Below are 27,035 nucleotides of genomic sequence, written 5' to 3'. Positions count from 1 at the left end.
GCTATAAGCGGATATAACAGTATCTCTTGCTACGAGGATTAAAGGAGTTACTACTATTACAAAGAGTTCGGAACAACGTTTGTCACATCCTAAGCCTAAGAATAGTGATAAAAATCAATTTGTGTTCCTGCTCCAGGAACTTTCACGTTCACTGTTATGAGGGATACAAAGACACGTGGCATTTGTCCTAGACTCGTGGGGCTAGCAATTTCATGCTGGTCAGATTTAGATTTCACAGCGATTTTCTATGTGCCCTGGCCGAGCGGCCTCTGCACATGGGCAGTTTTGGCATGAAAGGCCAGAAAGTCCATTTTTAACAGCCACTTTTTAGAACCTGTTTGCAGGGTGATAGCATGGTGACTGCCAGAATCCAAGAGGGAGAAATGGTGAAGCCTTTTTGGAGAACGCAGATGATGGCCTTTTTGCAAGTTTTTGGAAGATTTTCGTTTCAACGGACTAAAGCTACTGCCAGTAGCCCCTAGACAGGCCTCGAAAGGTAGGGGAGGCCCTTCAGACCCCATTCCGCTATTGCCCAGGCGGAAGTCATCGCCCCCAACCCTACGGTGGGCCTGGTCTCAGGCCCCGCCCCGCCGGGCGGGGTATCTAGCTTAGGCCCCGCCCCTCCTCAGCCAGCGTCCTGCCCCTCCCCGCCCAGCTCCCCGCCCCTGCAACGTATCCGGCCTCGGCTCCGCCCCCACCCCATCGCCCCGCCCCCGCCCCATCGCGCCGCCCCCGCCCCCCGCCTCCGGGCGCGCAGTCTTCTGCTCTGCGCTCAGTCACCGCGTCGCCCTCGCCGCCCTCGTCGCGGTCGCGGGCACCCCGCTCGGCGTCGGTGCCTGAGGGAGCGCGCGTGATGGCGGCCGAGGCCCGGGCGGCGGAGGCCGTGGCGTCGCGCCTGGAGCGGCAGGAGGAGGACATCCGCTGGTTGTGGGCGGAGGTCCAGCGCCTGAAGGACGAGCAGCTGAACGCGCCCGACCGCGGCCAGGCGGAGGGGCCGCTCCTCACGCGGGAGGTGGCGCAGCTACGGGCCGAGAACCGCGACCTGCGCCACCGCCTGTGCCGCCTGCGGCTGTGCCTGGCCGAGGAGCTGAGCCGCCAGGCCACGCTGGGGAGCGCGGTGCGGGCGGCGGCGCTGGAGGAGGCCGGGCGCACGGGGGCCGGCGCGCAGGTAACCGGGCGGCTGGGACGCAGGAGAGGACGCGGGCGGGGCGGGCCGAGATGGTGCGCACCAAGCGGTTTGCAACTCTGGGGAGCGGTGCGGGGGCGCCCCGGGGGAGTGTCCGCCCAGTGTCCGCCCAGTGCCCGCCCAGTGCCCTGCGGCTGCGCTGCCCTGCTCTGCCTGCGCTCCCGTGCGGCCTGGGGAGCCGCTGGATTTCCAGCAGTCGCCCAATTTGGTAAATGCTGTTGATTTCTCAACTCGTCCGTTAGAGAGCCTGCCACACATCTTTTTCAGTAGCAGAAATGGTGTTTTCATTTGTTTGAAAAAATGCTGGAGAGTTTCAAACTCATTATTCTTTCCTTGGCCAGAAAGCTGCGTATGTAAACTCTTTCATTCCCTCTGGTTCTTTTTTGTGGGTGGTTTTTTTGGACGAGAAGTTTTACCTTTTTGTGCCCTTGTTTTGGTGGCCTATCTTGAGAGGATACCTGTGTATTTAACATTGTTTTTGTTTTGTTTTGATTTTTCTGAGACAGAGTCTCTCCCTGTCAGCCAGGATGTAGTGCAGTGGCGCGATCTCTGCTCACTGCAGCCTCCGCCTCTCGGGTTCAAACGATTCTCCTGCCTCAGCTTCCCGAATAGCTGGGATTGCAGGCACCCGCCATCACGCCTGGCTAATTTTTGTGTTTTTCGAAGAGAGGAGATTTCACCATGTTGGCCAGTTTGGTCTCGAACTCCTGACCTCGTGATCCGCCTGCCTCGGCCTTCCAAAGTGCTGGGATTACAGGCATGACCCACCACGGCCAGCCAACATTTTTTTTTAATACAGTATTTTTAAGATTTTAGAAAGGATAAATTATTTTTTAACATCATAAACTCTCTGAGTCCTGAAGCTTCTCAGGCTGTGAGATGTTCTGTAGTCCTTTAGGAGAGACAGCTGTGGTGAACTAGCAACATCTTCATGAAATAGTGCATTTGAAGTGGCAAGCAGCAGCCACACATTTTCCAGCCACATTGTTTAAAGTTCAGGACAAAAACTTTTCAAGAGCAAAATGTATTAAATATGCTTAGCAACAGTGTAAAAGAAATGCACAGACAGGAAGGACTGAACCCTGGAAAATGACTTGCCCATTGAGAGTTGTAGGTGGTGGTCAGGAGAGCCAGCTATGAGCCTCTAAACATGGGCACTTGCAGCCTGCTGGCATGGCTCTCTTCTTCTTAAGATGTGTTGCTTTTTTTTCGTTATTGATGTGAGTCATTTATAATTTATCTTTCAGCCTCCTCCTAGTCAAAGCCAAGAAAAGGACATGAAAAAGAAGAAAATGAAGGAAAGCGAGCCTGACAGCGAGGTAAGTTGTTGCTATGGAAACAATATAAAATATTACCTGTAATTTCAAATATGTGTGTATAGTTAATTACCCAGGATTTCCAACAAAAATTACTGATCAGATTATTATTTGGGTTATATTGGTGTATTTAACACTTTTCAAGCCTTAAATTTGAGATGTCTCCAGAAATGAGCTGCCATATTTAATAAACACCTGTATTTAATCTCTTTAAGTTGTGCAAGCAGAACTGTTTTTTTTTCCTTGTATTCAGGAAACTAGCTACTTTGCTTTTGTGTATAAATCATTAAAACAACCAGAAAGTATTTTTCTGGCATCAGCATTTGCTAGGACTGAAGGAGGAATACCTGGGCCCAAAGATACCAGTCTGGTTGAGGAGTTCAGGGAGACTCAGGACATCAACTAGGGAACAGCACGATAGTGTACAAGTAAATGCTGTAATGTGTGACTGTACACGTTCTGTAAACAGTGGAAAAGGGAGATGCCAGTGGGTGAAGTAGGTAGAAGAGGCGGGCTTTGAGGTGGACCTTTAGAGCTAAGGAGAAGTTAGATAAGCAGAGAGGAGTTTTTTGGAGTTGGGAAGTACATACGCTCCTAGTCTTATAGTTTGGTTAAGTCCCAATAAACCCAATGTGAGTTAAAAATGTATTTAACATGTCTACGCTAGTGATCATCATAGCTTAGCCTAGCCTACCTTAAAAGTGCTCAGAACACTTACATTAGCTTACAGTTGGATAAAGTCCTCTAATACAAAGCCTATTTTATTAGGAAGTGTTGAATATCTCTACTGAGTGAAAAACAGAATGGTTTTATGAATATTACTTTTACAATATCATTGAAGTTGAAAAGTCATGGCCGGGCGTGTTGGCTCATGCCTGTAATCCCAGCACTCTGGAATGCCAAGGCAGGTGGATCACTTGAGATCAGGAGTTCCAGCCTGGTCAACATGGCGAAACTCCATCTCTACTACAAATACAAAAATGAGCCGGGCAGGGTGGCCTGTAATCCCAGCTACTCAGGAGGCTGAGGCAGGAAAATCACTTGAACCTATGAGGCAGAGGTGCCAGTGAGCTGAGTTCGCACCACTGCACTTCAGCCTGGGCAACAAAGCAAGACTCCATCTCAAAACAACAACAACAACAACAACAACAAATGGCCGGGCATGGTGGCTCATGCCTGTAATCCCAGCACTTTGGGAGGCTGAGGCTGGTGGATCACCAGGTCAAGAGATCGAGACCATCCTGGCCAACATGGTGAAACTCCGTCTCTACTAAAAAAAAAAAAAAAAAAAAAAAAAAATTAGCTGGGTGTGGTGGTGTGCGCCTGTAGTCTCAGCTACTTGGGAGGCTGAGGCAGGAGAATCACTTGTACCTGGGAGGTGGAGGTTGCAATGAGCCGAGATCTCACCACTGCACTCCAGCCTGGGCGAGAGAGTGACTCCTTCTCAAAAAATAAAAATAAAATAAAAATAAAAACCGTAATTAAACTGTGGTAAGTTTGGGATCATCTGCAGAGCGATAGAGGCTAGACCTATGGTATGCTGGGAAAGCAGTGAGGGGGCAGAGCTGATTCAGAGCTGAGCAGCCAGCTAGAAAATAGTGGGCTGTATATATTACTCTCATTGTGTTCTAATAATTTTCAGGTGAAACCTCAACCAAGTTTCATAAAAGAAAGATTGGATCTTTTTGAAATATTGAAGAAAGACAATCAGCTCTTACTTGCCATTTATGGAAAAAAGGGAGATAGAAGCAATGTGATCACAGTAAGAGTGGCCAATGGGCAAACAGTGGAAGGGGAAGTCTGGAAAACAACGCCTTACCAAGTGGCTGCTGAAATTAGGTAAACCATAGAGTGGAAAGATATTCAATATTAAATAGTTATACTGGAGCCTGGTGAAAGTGTTTTCTTAGGGACCGCGAACATTAGTCCATTCTCATGCTGCTGAAAGGACATACCTGAGACTGAGTAATTTATAAAGGAAAAAGGTTTAATTGACTCACAGTTCAACAGGGCTGGGGAGGCCTCAGGAAACTTTCAATCGTGGCAGAAGGGGAAGCAAGTTTGCCCTTCACATGGCAGCAGCAAGGAGAAGTGCCCAGCAAAGTGGGGGGAAAACCCCTTACAAAACCATCAGATCTCATGAGAATGCACTGACTATTACAGAACAGCATGGAGGTTACTGCCCCCATGATTCAGTTACCTCCCACTGGGTCCTCCCACAACACGTGGGGATTTGGGGAAGTATGGTTCAAGATGAGGTTTGGGTAGGCACACAGCCGAACCATATCAGCTAAAATATATGTTTTTTTCTTACTCAGTTGAATAAATTAAATGTAGTTTTTTTTTTTCCTCTGGCTTCTCCAAAGGCCATTTAAATAAGTAGTTGAATATCAGAACACAGTGATTTCCTGTTCTAATAAAAATATATAGGAGAGAAAAAAAATCTACAATTCTTGACAGGCCGTTTCACACTGACTTTATTCATCAATCAAATAATTTCCATGAGTTTTTACAGGTCTTTTAATTATAGACCGAAGGTACATGTGTTAGAGTTATCATCAATCCTGGAAAAGTCCTTTGACCTTTCTAGAAATTAGATACATTAGTGAAGTTATATTGTTTTGACTAATGTTAATTCCTAGTGTCAAATTCAATTGTATAGAAGCAATTGTATAAATCCAGTTTGTATAGCTTCTATACAATTGTATTTAATTCATGTAAATAAATGTTTATCATTTAAAAGCAAATTGCTTCAACAATTGAAAATCTCAGATTTTCTTTGAAAACGATGGTGAGGATTGTATTTCTGACTCATCCTATTATATTGTTAAATGCTTTCCCAACCTGTTTTCATGTTTTCCAGGGGAAATTATGTGCTAGGAAAAAATAGGTTTTGAGGCATGAATTAGTTTGTTTTCTCAAGGAGAGTCAGGTTGCATGTTAAATGTGTTAAGGCAGTATTTCTCAAAGTGTAGTCCCCCAGACCAGCAGCATGGGCATCTGGAAACTTGTTAGAAAAGCCTATTTGGCCAGGCGTGGTGGGTCACGCCTGTAGTCCCAGCACTTTGGGCGGCCAAGGCCGGTGGATCACCTGAAGTCAGGAGTTTGAGTCCAGCTTGGCCAATATGGTGAAACCCCATCACTACTAAAAGTACAAAATATTAGCGGGGCGTGGTGGTGGGTGCCTCTAATCACAGGTACTTGGGAGGCTGAGGCAGGAGAATTGCTTGAACCCAGGAGGTGGAGGTTGCAGTGAGGCAAGATTGCATCATTGCACTCCAGCCTGGGTGACAGAGGGAGACTCTGTCAAAAAAAAAAACCCAAAAAACAAATTTGGGAGCCCCACCTCAAACCCCTTGAATTGATCAGCTGCCTGTTTTTATGAGCCCTCCAGGGGCTTCTGATGTAAGCTAATGGTGTAGAAGTGACCAGTCCATCTTGGTGGACATTTCTGGTCCATGCAGTTATTTATGGACCCAGCTTCCTTCCATCTTGTTGATCTGCTGTCCCCTAGGTAGGGTTTGTTTGTGTCTAGCAGTGGAACCTGGGTCCCTGCATGGGCCTGCCGGCAGTCGGGAGGAAGGGAAGCTGCAGTACAATGATGCTTTGAGTCCAAGACCCCATAGTGGCTCGCTTCAATTTCCACTTCCATCCTGTTAGCTCACATTTAGTCACAGTGCCATGCCTGGCTGTAAGAGAGAATGGGAATATAGATCTGTTGGCTGCCCAGCCACATGTCCAGCTAAAGCCTTCACACCATGGAAGAGAGGAATGGTTTATGGAACAACAGGGAGTCTGCCGCAGTCTGCCCCTCTAACATCCAGATATCTGTGGGAACTGTTCTTCAACATCTGACATATTCACTCCCCAAGTGAGTCAACTCTTAAGTGCCATAGCTCAAAGCCTGGGATTTCCAAGTGATGTACAGAACACCTCCCATCAGGCTGACCACTTGTATTCTAGCAACAAACTAATAGACAAGTCTGCTCACACTACACATGTGTACAGTGCACAGAAGACAATCACAAAGTGTGTGTTTGGAAAAAAAAGGAGAAATATGGCAGACAGTGTTTTAGAGAAGTCATCAGATTCTGCTTGAAGCGACTATGAGGCCCCACAGCCTTGCAGCAGTCAGTGCTTGTGTCAGCCCATCTGTTCACTCTTGGCTCTCTGGAAGCAGCTATCTTGTCCATGGTCCTCCATGGGTTCTGATTTTGCTCTTTGGGAAGTTCAGAGTTATCCATTACCCTCATTTGTCACATCTAAAGTGCATGACAGTTTGTCCTCTTGGGGTCTGTGCAGTTTGCACAGTGCAGTTCTATGGTGCACACCTGGGACCTGAGGGTTCCTTTAAGGATCACATAGTCACAGGTATTTGTGAGCTGGGCTTATAATTTGTTTGGCAATATAATTTCCACGATGAGTTAACCGTAGTAGGCTTCTGGTCTGTTTGCAGGTAATCAGTTCCACATGAAAGTAATCTCACTTAAAGAATCTTCTAGACAGAGACTTCTCCGTTGTTTCACGGCGTTTGTATTTGGCTCATTCCTCTCTCCTTGTTTAATGGACTGAGGTCATATGAAGCAACAGGCTTGTGGGAGGGAGACACTCTTGCTCTCTCACCCTTGCAGCTCCACTGGCCTCTATTGTCTGTATGTACGTGTGGCCTTTGAGAAGGGCTGTCAATGCCTGTCCCTTCTGCTGTTTGGGAAAGAAGATTGTCATTCCAAAATCTTGCATAGTCCCACATTTCTGAACTTTTAGTCAATTGAATTACAGGACACAGGCAGAGGGAGCCTCCCTATCCCTTCCATCTCTACTTGCAAACTAGATTGTTTTCACCTGAGATAGCTCATTCTGGTAGCTTCATGCTGAAAGTAACAAGAGTTACCCAGGGTATACCAACACTCTCCCCTTTTATATCTGCTTTCTTGTGTGCTACAAGCACTGTGACACATGGTTTGCCTGCAAGTTTTATCAAATATTTTGTTACACTACAACAAAGGTTATTGGCTTTCCATATCTTAGAATCTGTTTCCTTGTTACACTGCCACTCTGCTAAGCCAGTGCCACATGTTTTGGTTTTTTACTTCCAGGTCCTTGTTTCTGTATTACCTAAGACAGATACTAAGCTGCTACAACAAAGACATCACAAAAAACTCATTGGCTTGAATATGGTCAAAGTCCTTTTTCATATTGCAGTCTAGATGTAGGTGGTCCAGGTTGACTGGGTGACACTTCTCCACACGGTCATTTGTGGACCCAAATTTCTCCCATCTGGTTGCTGAGCTGTCTGGTACGATGTTGCCCTTGTCTACATGGTCCAGAAAGAACAGCACATGGGTTCCCATCTTCAGAAGGTGGACACAGGATCGAGAAGTGGCCTCTACTGTCTTAATGATGAGACACAGAAGTGTCACACATGACTTCTGCTTCGATCCATTGGCTCCAAACTTGGCCACGTGGCCACATCTAGCTGCAAGGAAGGCTGGAAAACTCTTTCTGTGGAAGAAGGTCAGAATGGGTTTGTGGAACACGTAGCCATCTATGACAGCCAGTAACAATGAAAAGAAAGTTTTACTTCATTAATAACATCTAACGTTTATTAAGTTCCTGTTATCGTATGTACACATGACAGAATCCTGAGTATAAATGTAGGGGGAAGGTCCTATAATCCCCATTTTATAGATAAGAAAACTGAGGCTTAGAGAAGCTGAGTAAATTATCCAGTATGTAAACCCAGGTTGGCCCTTCACCTGTGTCCTTCTAACAATAGTGTATTGCTGCTCAAGTTAATCACAGAAATGTTAATTAAAAGATAACATTGTAGACTGGGTGTGGTGGCTCACACCTGTAATCCCAGCACTTTGGGAGGGAGGTGGAGGTGGGCAGATGACTTGGGGTCAGGAGTTTGAGACCAGCCTGGCCAATATGGTGAAACCCTGTCTCTACTACAGATATAAAAAGTAGCTTGACATGGTGGCATGTGCCTGTAATCCCAGCTACTTGGGAGGTTGAGTCAGAAGAATCACTTGAACCTGGGAGGCAGAGGTTGCAGTGTGTCAACATCGTGCCATCGTACTCCAGCCTGGGTGACAGAGTAAGACTCTGTCTCAAAAAACCAAAATTATGTTGTAGAGTTGATACAGTTTAATAGTACCTAACATTATGAGAACTCAAAGACAAGATACCTTTGTAACTCTGCTGGTAGGAAAATTTTGCAATATATTCTGACAGAAATGACTAAAAATGTGTTTCCCTGGACCTAGCAGTTTTACTTCCAGAATTTTTCCCGAGAAAATAATTGAGTAAAATATATGTTTGAGAATGTTCATTGCAGCATTATTTTTCATTGCTGCTCGCCCTCCAAAGTACCCATAAAAATAATTAAAACACCTAGCAAATATTGGTTCCTCCGTGACTATTAAACATCATGTTTTGGAAGTCTGTCTCCTTTTAGGGAAAATGCTGTGATTTATTGTTAAGTTTAAGAAGTAGGTTATAAAATAACAATTATACTATTAAACATTTTTATTCCTATGTATTAAGTTAACATGGAAAGATATAAACAAAACATCAATGGTAATTTCTTGGTGATAGAATTATAGGTGATTTTTTTTCCTTTGTGTTTTCTGTGCTTTCCAGGTTTCCTTTCTTAACTTTTGGCCTCCCAGAATGTTAGGACTACAGGTGTGAGCCACTGTGCCCTGCCTTATAATTTCTTACAATAATTGTTTCCTTAAGTTAGAATGCTTTAGTTACTAAATTAAAGTGTGTTTGAAATAAATTGTTAATAGGCTGTTAAAAATTGGTCTACTTTATTTCAAAAAAATTTTAATTTTGTCAACAATTTTCAAGAAAATGTTATTTAAAAGATACACAAAATAAAGAGAGAGATCAGCACCTCATTAGAAGACCATCCTGGCCAACATGTTGAAACCCCATCTCTACTAAAAATACAAAAATTAGCTGAGCATGGTGGTACACACCTGTAATCCCGGCTAGTGGGGAGGCTGAGGCAGGAGAATGACTTGAACCTGGGTGATGGAGGTTGCAGTGAGCTGAGATTGCGCCACTGTACTCCAGCCTGGACGACAGAACGAGAATTCGTCACAAAAAAAAATAAAAAAAAAAAAAAAACAAAATAGGCAAAGGAAGTGGATAGTTTATAAAAGTAAAAATAACTTTTAAGCCTGAAACAAATTTAATAATTAAATCAAAACAACAATTTTCAGTGTCACAGTGACAAAGATTTTAAAAATCAGGGTCCATGGAAATGATGTGTTCAAATGACATTTATCAGAAATCTTTCAAAGGTACATCACCTTTGATCTAGTAATTTCAACTCTGTGGTTGTATTCCCAGAAATCAGTCACAGAAGTCACAAGATGCCTGTGTACAGTTGTCTGTGCGGTATACTCTATGAGAGCAAACATTAGGCTACCTCAGTGTGCAGCAGTGGAGGCTTCATTAATAAATACGATACTTCCAGGCTGCTTTGGAAGGCTATCTGAGGCATGGCAGAGAGAACACAAGCTGTACAATTCTGTTGGCATCTGCTTTTAAAGACACCACATATGTGTGGGTGGGGTGGATGGAGGTAGAAGAACCACTGGTTAGAAATGTACCAAAATGTTATGAGTAGTGATTTCTGATATTTATATGTGATTTTTATTTTATCCTGTGTGCTTTCTCAGTTTTCCATTTTTTTTTACAGTGAATGTATATTACTTTTCTACATAAAATAAATGTTACAAAACAAAAAGTATCTGTCCTGTTAGCTTACGTTTGTACTTTCTGTCCACTTAAAAAAGAACACCCTAGAAATTCTTTTAATTTTAAGGAGTCCCTGTAGCAATGATAAGGTTAACTCCCAAGTGGTTTTTCTCTTCTAGTCAGGAACTGGCGGAAAGCACAGTAGTAGCCAAAGTAAATGGTGAATTGTGGGACCTGGACCGCCCATTGGAAGGGGACTCTTCTCTTGAGTTGCTTCCGTTTGATAACGAGGAAGCCCAAGCTGTGAGTATTTAAAAATCAGATGGCCAAACTTTGGGTACTTATGCTATAAACTACATTATATAAGAAGCCACATATTGAAGTCAAGAACGTGGAGTTTTTTTTGGGGTTTCTGAGATTTAAAATTTGAATTTTGATGTTTAATGTTTGTGGCGTGAATATATACAAATACGTATCAGTTTTTAAAGTAGTCTACATTTTTCCTTCTTTCTTTTTCCTCCCCTCCCCTCCCCTCCCCTCCCCATCTTACTCTGTTGCCCGGGCTGGAGTGCAGTGGTACAATCATGGCTCACTGCAGCCTTGACCTCCCCTGGCCCAGGTGATCCTCCCACCTCACTGTCCCAGCTATCTGGGCCTACAGGTGTGCTTCACCATGCTCAGCTAATTTTTTGTATTTTCTGTAGAGACAGGGTTTTGCCATGTTGCCTGGTCTGGTCTCAAACCCCTGGCGCAAGCAATATGCCTGCTTCGGCTTCCCAAAATGCTAGGATTACAGGTGTGAGCCACTGTGCCAAGCCTTATCATTTCTTAAAATAATCGTTTCCTTAAGTTGGAATGCTTTGGTTATTAAATCAATGTGTGTTTTAATAGGCTGTTAAAAATGAGTCTACTTTATAATTTAACATGTACAGAAGAATTGGAAGAAATTACAAGACTCAAATATCCTTAAATGCTTAATATAATTTTCCATAAAAAATACCACATTTTCACATATATATGTGATATGATTTCTGACATGCATTGTCCCATTAACATTGCAGTCACCCTTCAGGCTCCATTATCTCCATAAAACCTAACTTATGGTTAGCTTAGGTTACAGTAATTGGAAGGCTTATGCTAAATTTCTTAATCTAAACTATAAGAACCATATTATAATTTTGTTTAAAACATGCAAAGTATAACCATTAAATATCTAAACAGTACAGTATTGATAAAACCATGTTTAAAAGTGATTTTCAAAAAGTTCAGTACTGTAGACTGAACTCACAACTCTCCAGCTATAGCTAGCCATACCTCAGTTTTTATGCAATTAGATATTGTACAAGAATTTTCAGTACATTCAACTGAAATTTTTGACTTTAACCCCAAAACGTATTTCTTCCCTCTTTGCCTAAGTCAGTGCACTACTCCACCACATATCCAGTTTCTCAACCTAGAACCTTGGAGGTTATGTGTGATTACTCCCCAACCCTCAGCTCTAATCTCCAGTGAGGGGTAAGCCCAATAGATTTTACTTCGTGACATAATCTAGAATCTGTCCACTTCTCTCTCACCATTGCCACCTCCTGAGAATCTGCACTCACCTTGTTAGAACACTACCAAGAAACTGCCTACCTGCTGTTTTGGCCCTCGCAGTCCATTCCCATTGAGCTATCAAATGATGTGTGCAAATGTAAATTTAATCATTTTTTTCTTAAAACCCTTGAATGTATCCCATTGCATTTGGAGTAAAATGCAAACTCCTCCCCAAGGCCTGCATGGTCCCGGGCCCTTCCTTTCTCAAGCTACGCTTTGTCCCATCCCCTACATGTTAGGCACACAAGCCTTCCTGTGTCCCTGTGAATGTAGGACGCTCACCATTTTTCTTTATTACAGAGCCCTTTTCACCTCCTTTTTTTTTTTTTGGGGACGGAGTTTCACTCTTGTTACCCAGGCTGGAGTGCAATGGCACGATCTCGGCTCACCGCAACCTCCGCCTCCTGGGTTCAGGCAATTCTCCTGCCTCAGCCTCCTGAGTAGCTGGGATTACAGGCATGCGCCACCATGCCCAGCTAATTTTTTGTGTTTTTAGTAGAGACGGGGTTTCACCATGTTAACCAGGATGGTCTCCATCTCTTGACCTCGTGATCCACCCGCCTCGGCCTCCCAAAGTGCTGGGATTATAGGCGTGAGCCACCGCGCCCAGCCTCACCTCCTTTTAAATACCCTTAACATCTTATAATTTTGCACTTCCAGGTTTGTTCATTGCCCGTGTCTTCCCCAATAGGCTGTAACTGTATGGGGGCCATGACTGTGTCTGCTTGTTTCACTATTGTATCCTCAGCACATAACACAGTAGGAGATTTGGGCTGATGCTAGCAGTCAGCCTGCCATCCTAGCAGCATTCAGAGGAGAAGTGCTCTGCCCTAAGGACTGACTCTCTGGGTCTGTCTGCAAATCATATCCCAGCCTATTGGTATGGGCTGGGATTGCATATAACTGCTCCATCATCTAACTACTTCTGCTCTGATTCATTTTATCAAACAGCTTTTTAATTGTAATTTCCTTTCTATTTAATAAAAGGAAGGAAATTGCTGACAGATGACTTGATTATCTTACTCCTTTGGTACCTATATTTATTTGGGGACTTTGGTTAGTTTCATTTTATCCATCAACTAAAATGAATTCCTTGGGAGCTCAAAACCATATAAACTTTTTGAACTTGGAGAACTGACAACCAGGCTTTGGACTGTGGTTAATTAACCCATGTTTACACACTCCTCAGGGGTCTCAGGCAGCCAGCAGATGTTCCCTGGCAACACTTTTTTCTTCCTGAGCCATCTTTCAAACTTCCATAGTCACATGCTCTTCAGCATGTGAAGACTGCTGTGGAGATGCAAAATCTTGTTAACTCTAGTGGTGTCATGAACACTTCAGTGCTCTGTATCCAGGTCAGAGAGGGTGCTCCTGGAGAAAAAGGAAGAGAGCTAGCATCTGGCACTCCTCAGTCTTCCTCCCACTCGGCTTCAATCAGGTTTGCACGCAGCTGCTTCGCTCGGTGTTCATCCTTCGTGGCTGACATACACAGAGGAAATGGGGTTGTAGCCGAGCTTTAGCCGCCGCTCTCAGCAGAGCAGCTTTGCACTGGCACTGAGCAAGTGGTTCTGGTGAAATTTAAGGGAGGGCTCAGAGAGCATTCTCTTCTAAGTGGGCATTGAAGATTTTCCTTTCAAATTGATTGTTGCTGCCCTTGGTCTTGCCATTTATCTACTTAAAATTTTCTGCTTGTTTATATCATTTTACTGCTAATTTTCCATGTCATACTTTTGGTAGCTAATGGCCTCTCTGTCCATGCCATGCAGGTGTACTGGCACTCCAGTGCTCACATTCTCGGGGAGGCCATGGAGCTTTACTATGGAGGCCATCTGTGCTATGGTCCGCCCATTGAAAATGGATTTTATTATGACATGTTCATTGAAGACAGGTAACACACCGGCTTCTGAATGCATGTGTTTCCATTTTATTGTTTTGTAATGGTTACATACTAGCTTAGTAACTATATACTGTTGGGCCTTACATAATGTGGGGTTATGGGCACTGGCACCCATGCAGTTGAAAATCCGAGTGCAACTTGTGACTCCCCCCTAAACTTAACTACTAATAGCCTGTTGTTAGCTAGAAGCCTTAATGGAAACATAAACAGTTGAGTACCACATACTTTGTATGTTATGTGTATTATATACTATAGTCTTAAAACAAGCTGTAGAACAGAGATTTTAAGAAAATTGTAAAGAAGAGGAAATACATTTACCATTCATTTGGTGGAAGTGGATCATCATAAAGCTCTTCATCTTCATGTTGAGTAGGCTGGTGAGGAAGTAGAGGGGTTGGTCTTGCTGTCTCAGGGGTGGCAGAGGCAGAATAAAATCCACATGTAAGTGGACCCATGCAGCTCTAGCCTTTGTTGTTCAAGGGTCAACCATATTGCATAATATGATCATAGATTGGTTGACCAATTTTGAAAATTATTTTTTAGTTTAGAAATGGTCTAAACCATTTTAATTTTAAAATAAAAATTATTTTTAGTTAACTCTAGTTTAGGCCGGGCCCGGTGGCTCACGCCTGTAATCCAAGCACTTTGGAGGCCAAGGCGGGCAGATCACCCAAGGTGGGAGTTCAAGACCAGCCTGACCAACATGGTGAAACCCCGTCTTAAAAAAAAAGAAAAATAGACCGGGCGCGGTGGCTCAAGCCTGTAATCCCAGCACTTTGGGAGGCCGAGGCGGGTGGATCACGAGGTCAAGAGATCGAGACCATCCTGGTCAACATGGTGAAACCCCGTCTCTACTAAAACTACAAAACATTAGCTGGGCATGGTGGCGCGTGCCTGTAATCCCAGCTACTCAGGAGGCTGAGGCAGGAGAATTGCCTGAACCCAGGAGGCGGAGGTTGCGGTGAGCCGAGATCGCGCCATTGCACTCCAGCCTGGGCAACAAGAGCAAAACTCGGTCTCAAAAAAAATAAAAAATAAAAAAAATAAATAAATAAAAATAAAAAAAACCTCTAGTTTAGATTCAAGAGACACCTCTAAAATTGTTTTCTTTTTGTCTCCAGAAGAATATGATATGCTATTTATCTAATCTGGGACTTGCTAGAGCATGGTATTAATTAAGACCAGAATCGAAAGCTTAATTCCTAGAGAGAAGTTAGTTTAATTCACACCATGGTAATTAAGGGCACCATTAACCTCAGCCAAACATCTCACACAGTTGAATGCCAGACAGGGATGGTTCACAGAGCCTCACATTCCATAGACCTGTGCTTGACTCATTAGCAAACAGCCTGCCCCGTCCACTTCCTGCCCTGAATTCCTCATAGCTCTTAAGGGTATCTCCAGCTGCCAAAACTGAAACCTCTGATCCTTCTACTTCCTCGCTACTCCTCACCACCAACCCACCATCCAGCTGTTTAGTCCAGTTCTGCCAATTTTATCTCCTAAATAGTTATCCTGCCCCCCTCTCCTCACTTCTGCCTTGATTTAGCCCCATGACATCTCTGGCCTGGATAACTATGGTGCATTTTGTCTTTACCTTCTCCTGTGAGATGCTTAATGACCTCCCCAACCAAGCACTCAACGCTCTGTAGCTGCTGCTTACAGACTGAACCACTGTTACTCACAACCGTGAACTGTGTTTACCTACAACACTTCTGATCTCAAAGTCTCAAAGGTGTGGATTTTTTTCTACATCAACAGCCAGGCTCTAACTCTCTGGATACCAACTTGGTGTCTAGTGATTCAACTCAATTCTGGCACTACCCTGAGTTAGTGCTGGTCACCCAGGGCAAGGGCTCAGTCCCACAAGACTGCCCCCAATTCAGATATCCCCTGGAAGTCTGGGCCTTCCATGCTTTTGACTTACAGGCTGCAAATCAGGAGTTCCTATGACCCCATCATTGGGTTCCATAATTTGCTAGAATGGCTCATAGAACTCAAGGAGGCAGTTTACTTACCTTACCAGTTTACTATAATGGATGTTACAAAGGATAGAGGTGAACAGCCTGATGGAAGAGATGCTTATGGTGAGGTGTGCGGGAGGGACACAGATATTTCATGCATCTCTGGGTGCCATGCCGCAAACACCTGGATGTGTTCAACAACCTAGAAACTCTCTGAATCTCGTTGTTTAGGGATTTTTATGGAGGTTTCATTATAGAGGCACAATTGATTAAATCATTGACCGTTGGTGATAATCCTATCTCTAACCCCTCTTCTCTCCCTGAAGGAGGCAGGTGGGGGCACTGAAAGTCCCAACCCTTTAATCATGCCTTGGTCTTTCTGGTGACACGTTCCCATTCTGAAGCTACCTAGGGGACCTAACCGTCAGTCATTCATTAGCACACAAAAGACACTCGTATCAATCCAGAGATTTTAGGATCTTAAAAACCCTGTGCCAGAAACTTGGACAAAGACCAAATATATGTTTCTTAGCGTATCACAGTATCACATCCAGTTTGTCTCTTGTTACCAGTTTTCATTCAACAAGATGCTTTTGCTGCCTGCTGTGTGCTCTGTGCTTGGTGCTGGTGATTCAGCAGTGAAGGAATCAGTCTGTCCTTATGGTGCTAACAGTCTGGTTGCGGGAAGATAGCAAATGCATGAGCAGCCATCTGCTGCCAGGTGGTGATGAGCATAAGAATGTCAGCCAGGTGTGGGAGGTGTGTCCCTTGACAGGCAGGTGGGCGGGAAGGGGCAAGTGCCATTGATACAGACAGTGGAGTGGAGAGATGGAGCAAGCCCTGAGGATGGGGTACTTACGACATCTGCAGGGAGAAGGTTCCAGGCCTCTGAGGGACTGTCCTGGGGTGGGGATATGTGTGGCTTGTTTGAGGAGTTGCAAGGAAGCCAGTGTGGCAGGAGGGAGTGAGCACTGACTAGGGGGTGACTGAAAGGAAGTCAGTCCGTGCATAGTGGAGACTGAGTGCTGCTGGAGCACCACAATTCTGCAGTCCACACACCTTTCCCAGCCTTGGTTCCATGGCCAGTGAGGGCAGGGACATGATGAGTACTCCTTCTGGCTCCTGAGCAAAACCAAAATGTGTGAAGGATAAGGAAGACAGCATAGAAGAACAGGCCTCCAAGCAACTCACAGTTCACCTGGTGTCTTCTAGCAGGGTTTCCTGCTCACTTTGCAGTGGAGGAGAAATGAGGCAGGTTGTGGCAGCTGTTGATGCACCACTCTCCCTCTTTGAGACCCAGGAGTAGCAACTGTATGAAGCTTGACTTTCTGAAGTCCTGGAACAATAAGACACCAGATTCAAGTTAGAAAATGCATCACGGATGAAGTATCAGGACAAAGGAAAGAGGGAATGTGTCATGTCTGGAAGGTCGATGTCAATACTGTGCTCTTCCTTTTAGAGCAGTGTCCAGCACAGAATTGTCAGCCCTGGAGAACATCTGTAAAGCCATCATAAAAGAAAAGCAACCTTTTGAAAGACTTGAAGTCAGCAAGGAAATCCTCCTGGAAATGTTTAAGGTAACTTTGGGAAACTCTCAGACTGCTTACTAGGAATATTAAAAATCAGTGTAGACTAGCTTCAACACCTTCCCCCATATAGTTAGCTGTTGCTCACCAAATTGTTCTAATTCTGTTAAGCTACTGTGAGGTAGTTACCAGTTGCTTGATATGACATTTCCCTCCCCGTCTATTTCCTGAAATTTGAGGACAAACTAGGCAGGTAAAGGGCCAGGCAAATAATTTTCATGTGTTTGTTTATAAATATGATTAATTCTGAATACTGTGATATCTGGTTCCTAAATTCCATAATATATATAATCCCATATAAAATGCTGCCTTTTTCTCTTTTCTTTGGGAGTTTTCTGTTAACTTTTTTTTTTTCAAATTTTAACCTAGAGTAACCTGTATAAAACAGTAACTTTCTCTCTCTATTTTTTTGACCAATGTACTAAAATATATTCCTGGTTTTCTGTTTTAAAACATATATATTGGAGAAAACATACGTTTTGTTTGTTTTTTTTTGTTTTTTTTAGATGGAGTCTCACTCTGTCTCCCCAGCTGGAGTGCAGTGGCACTGTCTTAACTCACTGCATCTTCTGCCTCCTGGGTTCAAGTGATTGTCTTGCCTCAGTCCCTCAGCTGGGACTACAGGCATGCACCGCCATGCCCGGCCAATTTTTGTGTCTTTTTAGTAGAGATGAAGTTTTGCCATGTTGGCCAAGCTGGTCTTGAATTCCTGACCTCAAGTGACCTACCTGCCTCAGCCTCCCAAAGCGCTGGGATTACAGGTGTGAACCATCATGCCTAGCGAAAAACATACATTTTTAAAACATAGTATTGTTATTTTTGTGGGCTTGAATAAAAAAATAGAGTTGGTTTTGGTAAAAAGTTGCAGTTACTTTTTTTTGTGCAGTAAAATATATAACATATAAAATTTACCATTTAATCATTTTTAAGTATAGAGTTCTGTGGCATTAAGTACATTTACAATGTTGTCAAACCTCTAGGCACTTTATATCAGTGGAATCATGACAATATTTGTCCTTTTGTGACTGGCTTGTTTCACTCAGCAAAATGTCCTCAAGATTCATCCATGTTTTAGCATGCGTCAGAATCTCCTTCCTTTATAAGGTTGCATGATATTCCATTGTATGGATAGACCACATTTTGTTTATTTATTCATCCATCTATAGGCACTTGGGTTGCTTCTACCTTTGGCTACTGTTGTGAACCATGCCTCTGTGAACCTGGGTGTGTAAAGTTCTGTTTGAGTCTCTTCTTTACTTCTTTTGGGAATATACTTAGAAGTGGAATTGCTAGATCCTATGGCAATTCTGCTTTTCAGTTTTTGAGAACTTGCCATACTATTTGATGCAGTGGCTTTACCATTTTACAGTTCTACCAGTGATGCACAAGGGTTCCAGGTTTTCCACATCCTCGCCAACATTTGTTTTATTTATTTTTTTCATAGACATCCTAATGGTTGTGAAGTGGTATCTCATTGGAGTTTTGGTTTGATTTGCATTTCTCTAATGACTTAGTAATGTTGAGCATCTTAATGTGCTTATTGGCCATTGGATATTTTCTTTTTTTTTTTTTTTTTTGTTTTGAGACAGAGTTTCACTCTTGTTACCCAGGCTGGAGTGCAATGGCGCGATCTCGGCTCACCGCAACCTCCGCCTCCTGGGTTCAGGCAATTCTCCTGCCTCAGCCTCCTGAGTAGCTGGGATTACAGGCACGCGCCACCATGCCCAGCTGATTTTTTGTAGTTTTAGTAGAGACGGGGTTTCACCATGTTGACCAGGATGGTCTCAATCTCTTGACCTCGTGATCCACCCGCCTCGGCCTCCCAAAGTGCTGGGATTACAGGCGTGAGCCACCGTGCCCGGCTGGATATTTTCTTGAAGAAATATCTTTGGAGAAATGTCTATTCAGGTCTTTTGCCTATTATTATCATTATTATTATTTTTAGACGTAGTCTCATTCTGTTGCCCAGGCTGGAGTGCAGTGGTGCAATCTTGGCTCACTGCAACCCCTGCCTCCTGGGTTCGAGCACTTCTCCTGCCTCAGCCTCCTGAGTAGCTGGGATTACAGGTGCATACCACCATGCCTGGCTAATTTTTGTATTTTTAGTAGAAACAAGATTTCACCATGTTGGTCAGGCTGGTCTCAAACTCCTGACCTTGTCATCCATCTGCTTTGTCCTTCCAAAGTGCTGAGATTACAGGCATGAGCCACTGTGCCCAGCCTTTTGCCCATTTTGAATCAGGTTTTTTGTATTTGAGTTATGAGAGTTCTTGATTTATTCTGAATATCCATTTCTTAACAGATACGTGATTTGCAAAGTTTTTAAAAATTCTGTGGGTTGCCTTTTTTGCAGCTACTTTTAAGAACTAAACACAGTCTTTGTTAAGGAAAATGATTTGTTGTGAATATGTAGGTATAAAACAGCTAAATCATACAGATATGGGTTTTTCTCCTTTAAGCAGTTATTTAATATAAAGTGCCTTGGATATTGTGATAATAGTGATGAAAGCAGAAAAGAAAGGAAAAGGAGAAAAACCCTTAGTTTTATAAATGTATCAGCATTACTATAAACGTTACTTTTGTTTTTATACAAATTAACAATATAGCTGTGTCCTTATCAGAATTTTATTGATTTATTTAATGTAGTTAAAATCAGATCTTCTAGAACAGTACTGTCCAATAGGAACATAATGGAATCCACAAATCTGAGCCATGTGTGTAACCTTAAATTTTATGGCAGCTACATTTTCAAAGTAAAAGAAAGTTGCAATTAATTTTAACAAAATTTTTAACCCAATATGTAAAAAGTATCATTTCAACTGTAACCAGTATAAAGAATGATTAATGAATGATTTTATTCTTCTTTTCACAGTATTATACTTCCAAAGCCCACTGTGTTTTATACTCTCTGCACACCTTCTTTCAAATTAATGACAGTTGAGGCCGGGGGTGGTGGCTTGCACCTGTAATCCCAGCACTTTGGGAGGCTGAGGCAGGCGGATTACTTGAGGTCAGGAGTTTGAGACCAGCCTGGCCAACATAGTGAAATCCTGTCTCTACTAAAAACAAAAAATTAGCCAGGTGTGATGGTATGCGCCTGTAATCCCAACTACTTGGGAGGCTGAGGCAGAATCGCTTGAACCCGAGAGGCGGACATTGCAGTGAGCTGAGATGGCATTACTATACTCCAGCCTGGGTGAGGGAGTGAGACTGCCTCAAAAAAAACCCCGAAAAAACAAAAAACAAATTAGTGGCATTTGAAATGCCCAATAGCCACGTGGCTTGTGTCTTCCTTACTGGACAGTATAGCTTAAGGCTGTAAGCCATAAGCTTAAGGCTTATAGCTGTTTGTATACCTTGTGTCTTAGTACCTAGAACATCAGTAGATGCCCTTTCAATGTTTCTTGAAAAAAGTAGAGTTGTTTTCTTCATTTAAACATTTTGTGTAATGTGTAAATATGTTTTTCTTTGTAGTACAATAAATTTAAATGCCGCATTCTGAATGAGAAGGTTAACACTGCAACTACCACCGTGTACAGGTTTGTGTCCACACATGTTAAACGCTGCTCAGTAGTAAACTTGAAGGTGTTAGCAGTAGAGGCAGAGTTTGTTCTCTGGTTGGAGTTCTATTTTTCAAGCTGTGTAGTTGATATTATACTTTAGTTAGGATCCTCAAAATGCTTTCACTAAAGAGAAATTATTTTCTTTGTTTTAGTAATCAGGATGGTACTGAGACCCATATTTTATTGTCTGGGTGTCAGCTATAACAGGATTTTTCTCCATGTGGGTGATACTGTTGGGAAAGGAGTTTCCATTCCATCCTTCCACATTAATCAGAATGGGGACCATTCCAGGGCATCTCCTTAGCAATGATTCTCTGCCTAGTACATACTCTCCAGTGTCCAGGTGTAGAAGAGTCTGCCCCATTGTCCAGAGTCCAAATGTAGCAACCTTCATGTGTTAGTAGCATATTCGTGATAAGACCAAAAGAAAATACTGGGAAACAAAGGCAGAATCAAATGTAAGAGGAGGCAAGTGAAATTAATACCAGAATCACTTAGTTCTGTTCGTTTAACCTCAGGTTCCTGAACTCCTTTTTATTTTTCTGTGTTTATATGCCTTATATGTAATTGCTATTCCCCTTTCTGTGTGTTCCGACCATCTGGGTGCTGCTGGGACCCTCACAGTACCGGCTTAGAAGACCTGGTATTTATTTAATTACAACCACAGATATTCTCCCTCGGGGTACTTATTTTCCACAGTCAAGGACTTATGGTTCTCTGGTTTAATTGTACTGTAAGTAAAATCATATCCCCTTTGTGCAAAGCTATGCACAGTGCATTCCTTAATTTATAATATGAACTCAATGCCATTTCATATTGATGTGGAATGCCATGTTTATCTTTTTTGGTATTATCCAGTGACCTCATAAAGTTTTATTATTTGTTGTTTATAATTCAAATAAATGTTAGTATAACCATTTTAAAATTTAAAAATAAATGAAAATATAGAAAACAGGCTAAGTTTTAAATTTCTGGCTTCTAATGCTTGAGTTGTTGGGGTTTAGAACCTTACTTAGGTCAACATTGACACTTTTTGTAGTTTTCCAATTTGAATGACTTGTATTTAATTTTTGAAAAAACGTTAAAGCTTTTGTGGCTTTCTATTTAAAGGTTAGAGTATTGAAGGCTTTCGTGCTAATTCGACATTCCTTCCTTTCATCTGAGTTTTACTTAGAAGCTCTCTCCCTAGAGAACAATACACAAAGACTGGCCATTGAAAGAGATGACATTTTTGTGTTTGCTGGGCCATAAGCCAGTCCCTTTTTGTATTTGTTGTAATTTTTAAGTTTCTAATCAGTGAATTGCATGGTTTCTTTCAGAAGATGTTCTGCGGTTTTTGAATCTAGAGGGCACAGTGGACTCTGAGGCTAGATGAATTGCCTCTCTACTTCACCCTAAATTAAAAATGGCCTTGCCACATATAAATAAGTGAAACTCTACCTAAAATATAGGATATTATGGCTTATCATGAATAGTCCAAAAAACTGTAACTGTGCCTGAGCATGTCTTAAATATTTCGTTATAGGTGTGGTCCATTAATTGACCTTTGCAAAGGTCCACATGTAAGACACACTGGAAAAATTAAAACCATCAAAATTTTTAAGGTAAGGATTGATTTTTTTTTGAATACAGCAAACTTAAGGGGCACTAGATATTAAGGGATTTCAGTCATATCTTTTGTCGTCTGAACATCATATTTGAAAATATTTCATTCTTATTTGACTAAAACTAATGAAATAATTTAGAATTTTGATAATTAGAATACTATAGGTAGCTTTTGTTTATCATTTTATCTTATTGCGAGTGTTGTAACATTTCTTTGTCATACAGTATTCTATTTTATTTATATATTTATTTATCTGAGATGGAGTCTTGCTCTGTTGCCCAGGCTGGAGTGTAGTGGTGTGATCTTGGCTCACTGCAACCTCTGCCTCCCAGATTCAAGCGATTCTGCCTCAGCCTCCTGAGTAGCTGGGATTACAGCCACGCCTGGCTAATTTTTGTATTTTTAGTTGAGATGGGGTTTTGCCACGTTGGTCAGTCTGGTCTCAAACTTTTGACCTCAGGTGATCCGCCTGCCTCGGCCTTCCAATGTGCTGGGATTGTAGGTGTAGACCACCGCACCTGGCCTTTTTCATATGCTATTTTAAAACATTGTTCTGTATACTGTGGTTTTCTTGAATTGCCCTGAAGTAAGCAAGAATATTTGTCTGCATGTGAAAGTAATATACTGCCAAAAAAAGAAAACAGCAGAAGGGGATATGATGGTGTAATGGAGAAAACGTTGCTCTGGGATTTAGGAGGCACAGGACTGACTTGGCGGTCCCAGCCTTTCTGGGCTTTGGTTTTCTTACAGATAAAATGGGGGGCTGGCTAGTGGCACTGTTCTTAATCATGGACCGTAGGTCAGCAAGACCAACTTTACTTCCCTGCACCTACCTTGTATTCTGCCCTGTCCTTGGGGATCATGATTGTTGCTTAGCCTTCCCTCCTTTCCATGCGCTCTCACTGTCATTTTTAGAATCCATAGCAGACTCTACATAATTTACTGATTAATATATAATTTGGGCTGGGAAGGTTTAGTTAGAATCCATTTTAATGTTCTCAGCACTACAGAAAGTCTTCTGTAAGTAAGCTTTGTTGATTTTGTTTATTTGTTTGATTTTGAGACAAGGTCTTGCTTTGTCACCCAGGCTGGAGTACAGTGGCACAAACACTGCTCAATGCAGCCTCAACCTTCTTGAGGATTGTGCAAGCAATCCTCTTGCCTCAGTCCCCCAAGTAGCTGAGACTACAGGCGTCTGCCATTGTGCCTGGCTAATTTTTGTGTTTTCTGTAGAGATGGTTTTGCCATGTTGTCCAGGCTGGCCTCAAACTCCTGGGCTCAAATGATCTTACCATCTTGGCCTCCCAAAGTGCTGGGATTATAGGCATGAGCCACTGTGCCGGGCTGCTTTGTTGATGTTATAGTGGAAAATTGCATTCATATTTAAGAGCAGTTTTAGTTACAATAGAATGTTTGATATATTTACCAAAATTCTGTTTGATATTTAGAATTCTTCAACATATTGGGAGGGCAATCCTGAAATGGAAACATTGCAGAGGATCTATGGAATATCCTTCCCTGATAACAAGATGATGAGAAACTGGGAAAAGTTCCAAGAGGAAGCAAAGAACAGAGATCACAGAAAGATTGGGAAGGTATGCCCCACATCTTAATCGCTAGGGAGATGTAATCGCAAGCCAACATAGGAATGTTTCTGTCTCACAAAACTCAGTTGCTTTAAAAATAAGATTTCTTCTTCTTCTCACCCATCTGTTTTGCTGGCACTCACATTCTGCTGCAGAATTCTTTCATTCTAATACCCCAGATGTCTTCTAACCTCTTTCTCCTATAACTTATATTAAATTATAAAAATTGCACCCTTCTCTTATTTTTGTCATGATATAAAAATAAAGTTGTTTTTTTATATTCTGTGCACTTGATGCATCCATTGTATCTGTGAAACAGAGCAGCATGTAGAAGGAAAAAATGAGATTGGAAAGCAGCTAGGCCTGAACTTTAGGCCCAGTCCTTGTTGCACTCAAGCTGTGTTAGACGATGAGCAAGGTGTTCACCCATGAAGCTCCATGTCTTCGTCTTCCTTAGTGGGTAGCCTTGCAGGGTAGATGTGAAGACAGATACCTGATGATGGTGCATAGTACGGGGCAGGTTCTCAGTAAGTGACAGCCATGATGATGATGATCATCACCTAAAGCCCACCTCCTGCAATGAACTTTTTGGTCTTTTTTACATGTTGTCTCCCCATGAGTGCCATACTCCAAGTGTGCCAAGTAAAAAAAATTACCAGAAAATAGCAGATGGTGACGTAAAGCTAAGTTCAAAGCTAACTCGCCATAAATATGGATGGAAATTTTACTATGCTATTACATATATTTAGATATAAGTATTGAATGGCCTTGGAATGTCTATTACTAGAGAAGATGGAAGTAACTGAGTATTATGTGTTTTATTCCCAGCATATCATGTCTGTGCAGTAAATATTAAGCCACAACAGATGTCATTTGAAATGCAATTATTGTTTCAATCTAGGAACAAGAACTTTTCTTTTTCCATGATTTGAGTCCTGGAAGCTGTTTTTTCCTTCCCAGAGGAGCCTTCATTTATAATACACTTGTGGATTTCATACGAGTAAGTTGACTTTAAAATATTTTATTCTTATTCAATTCCAGTTTACATTTTACTATTTTCTCTTGTAATAAAATGGTCAAACATCTCCACTAATTTTACTTTGGTAATGTTAATAAGAAGTTTGAGGTTAAAAGTGAGGTACTGGCTGGGCGCGGTGGTGCACATCTGTAATTCCAGCACTTTGGGAGGCCAAGGTGGGCAGATCACCTGAGGTCAGGAGTTCAAGACCAGCCTGGCCAACATGGTGAAACCCCGTTTCTACTAAAAATATAAAAATTAGCTGAGTGTGGTGGTGCATGCCTGTAAACCCAGCTACTCAGGAGGGTGAGGCAGGAGAATTGCTTGAACCTGGGAAGCAGAGGTTGCAGTGAGTTGGGATCGTGCCACTGCACTCCAGGACAGAGCAAGACTCTGTCTCAAAAAAAAATAAATAAATAAAATAAAAAGTGAGATAACAGATTGTACCTTCTAATAACAACGTGGAGATAATTTCTGTTTTCCCTGAATACATTCCTGGATTTCAGAAAATTCACTTTTTGTCCATATAAGTTTCTAAAGCATGTAGATACAAAGGCAAGCATTAGACTAAGTGTGGTGCTCCCTGTGAAAAAGAAGAAGGGAGAAAGTGTCTTCTCTGGCACAGAGTGTTGAACCGTGAAGCATTGCTTCTCCAAAACTGGTCCATGGGCCACTGGTGCTTCCCTTTGCCTAAAGCCTGACTCCCAGGTGATTTGGCAGCTCCAGAGGAAAGAGGAAAAAACCAACAGTATAAATATCTACTTGTAATACAAGTTCATAAATGGGAAAGTCATTAGAATTTACATGGTGAGGACTGTGTAGATACTGTTCAGAGGTGATCCAGGTCGGCTACTAGGATTACATTTCCATTCTTGCACCGTTTTGTCTTTACTATAATCATTACCTAAATTTTTCGTTTACTTAGTTTTTTATGTGCCTACCACTAATTCATCCTCAGGTTTCTCTCAGAAAACTACAAATCTCCTTGCAACGTATTCTGCAACGATTCAGGTAATTGCTCAGTAAATTTTTTTTCAAATTTGGTCCTCTCACTTCAGAATTCACTTGCTACTAAGATTCTTGGAAACTGATGTCTTAGAACTTATTTTCATCATCTTGGCCTCTTTCCTCTTGTCTCTTCCTATGCTGAGTCCTGTTTCCTGGTCCCTACCTGTCTCTTCTTTGCTTATATTTAGTTCTCATTTGGGGATCACTTTCTTGAGTAACTTTCTAAGAAAAGAGTATATGTGGCCTTTGCTGGTTATTCTCTGTTTGCTTCACTAGTCTTGTTCTCCTTCCTTTCCTTCTTGTGCTGTGCCCCTGGAGGCTGACCTCTATAGATTCTATCACTTGGGGTACATATCTTTCAGTAGGGACTGGCCAATGTGAGGCAGTGGTAGGAGATCAGAGGGCAGGGGGAGAGACTTGAAGAATCACTGAAAATTATCAGAGATTTAGATTTAGGCAGGTGGTGATGACCACCACAGCTGCTGATTTGGATGTGCTGTCTTTTCTGGAAAATCAACATGGCCCCCGGCACCCTGTATTCTCAAATTGGGAGTACAATAGATGAAGAATGAACAGAAAGCCTTTACGGTGGCGTTAAGGGGATCTCTTTTTTTTTTTATAGATGCAAGACAGACGTGGCTGATGATCAGGACCAGGGCTTGATTGTGTGGGTCACCAAATTGTAAAGGCATTTAAATACACAAACCAAGTGATCCCTTATTCTAAGGTAAGGGTACTGGTTGGGAAGGCATGGGTCCCTGAGGCTTGGAATGGGAATATTTGAGAGACACAGACGATGCTGAGAGCTTTGAATTTCTAGGTACCCTTGTCTGAAGGAATTGGCTTTACCAAGAATTAAAACCTGCAAGGGAACTCAGCTGTTTTTTTCCATTGGTTTTTTTGTTAAATGGTCATGTCTCTTCCCATATCTAGTAATATTATATGCCGGATACTGTATTTAATATAAGTGTAGAGGCTCTAGATGATGTTTTC

The 27,035-nt window shown here is 42.4% G+C and overlaps 1 protein-coding gene across 2 annotated transcripts in view; it reads left to right on the top strand.

Annotated features, from left to right (window-relative positions):
• The first annotated feature begins 789 nt into the window (after nucleotides 1–789).
• Nucleotides 790–27,035, top strand: part of LOC116545675 (threonine--tRNA ligase 2, cytoplasmic) — a 65,631-nt gene continuing 39,385 nt past the window's right edge. The window contains exons 1-10 of one of the 2 annotated variants that reach the window (XR_004266404.1): nucleotides 790–1,168; nucleotides 2,434–2,505; nucleotides 4,145–4,341; nucleotides 10,398–10,521; nucleotides 13,581–13,702; nucleotides 17,135–17,252; nucleotides 20,736–20,800; nucleotides 22,350–22,428; nucleotides 23,879–24,025; nucleotides 24,918–25,016. Coding sequence is in view for 1 of the 2 variants with exons in the window: in XM_032272212.1 (XP_032128103.1) it covers nucleotides 854–1,168; nucleotides 2,434–2,505; nucleotides 4,145–4,341; nucleotides 10,398–10,521; nucleotides 13,581–13,702; nucleotides 17,135–17,252; nucleotides 20,736–20,800; nucleotides 22,350–22,428; nucleotides 23,879–24,025; nucleotides 24,918–25,016 (1,338 nt within the window). In the remaining variant the exon portion in view is untranslated. The remainder of the gene's footprint in view (nucleotides 1,169–2,433; nucleotides 2,506–4,144; nucleotides 4,342–10,397; nucleotides 10,522–13,580; nucleotides 13,703–17,134; nucleotides 17,253–20,735; nucleotides 20,801–22,349; nucleotides 22,429–23,878; nucleotides 24,026–24,917; nucleotides 25,017–27,035) is intronic. The other variant, XM_032272212.1, reaches the window with a different exon arrangement.

The sequence above is a fragment of the Sapajus apella genome, unplaced genomic scaffold (genome assembly GCF_009761245.1).
Source record: "Sapajus apella isolate SASKATOON/1434 unplaced genomic scaffold, GSC_monkey_1.0 scaffold331, whole genome shotgun sequence".
NCBI lineage: Eukaryota > Metazoa > Chordata > Mammalia > Primates > Cebidae > Sapajus > Sapajus apella.
The sequence above is the reverse complement of the archived record's forward strand: the minus strand, read 5'-3'. Positions and strand labels throughout refer to the sequence as shown.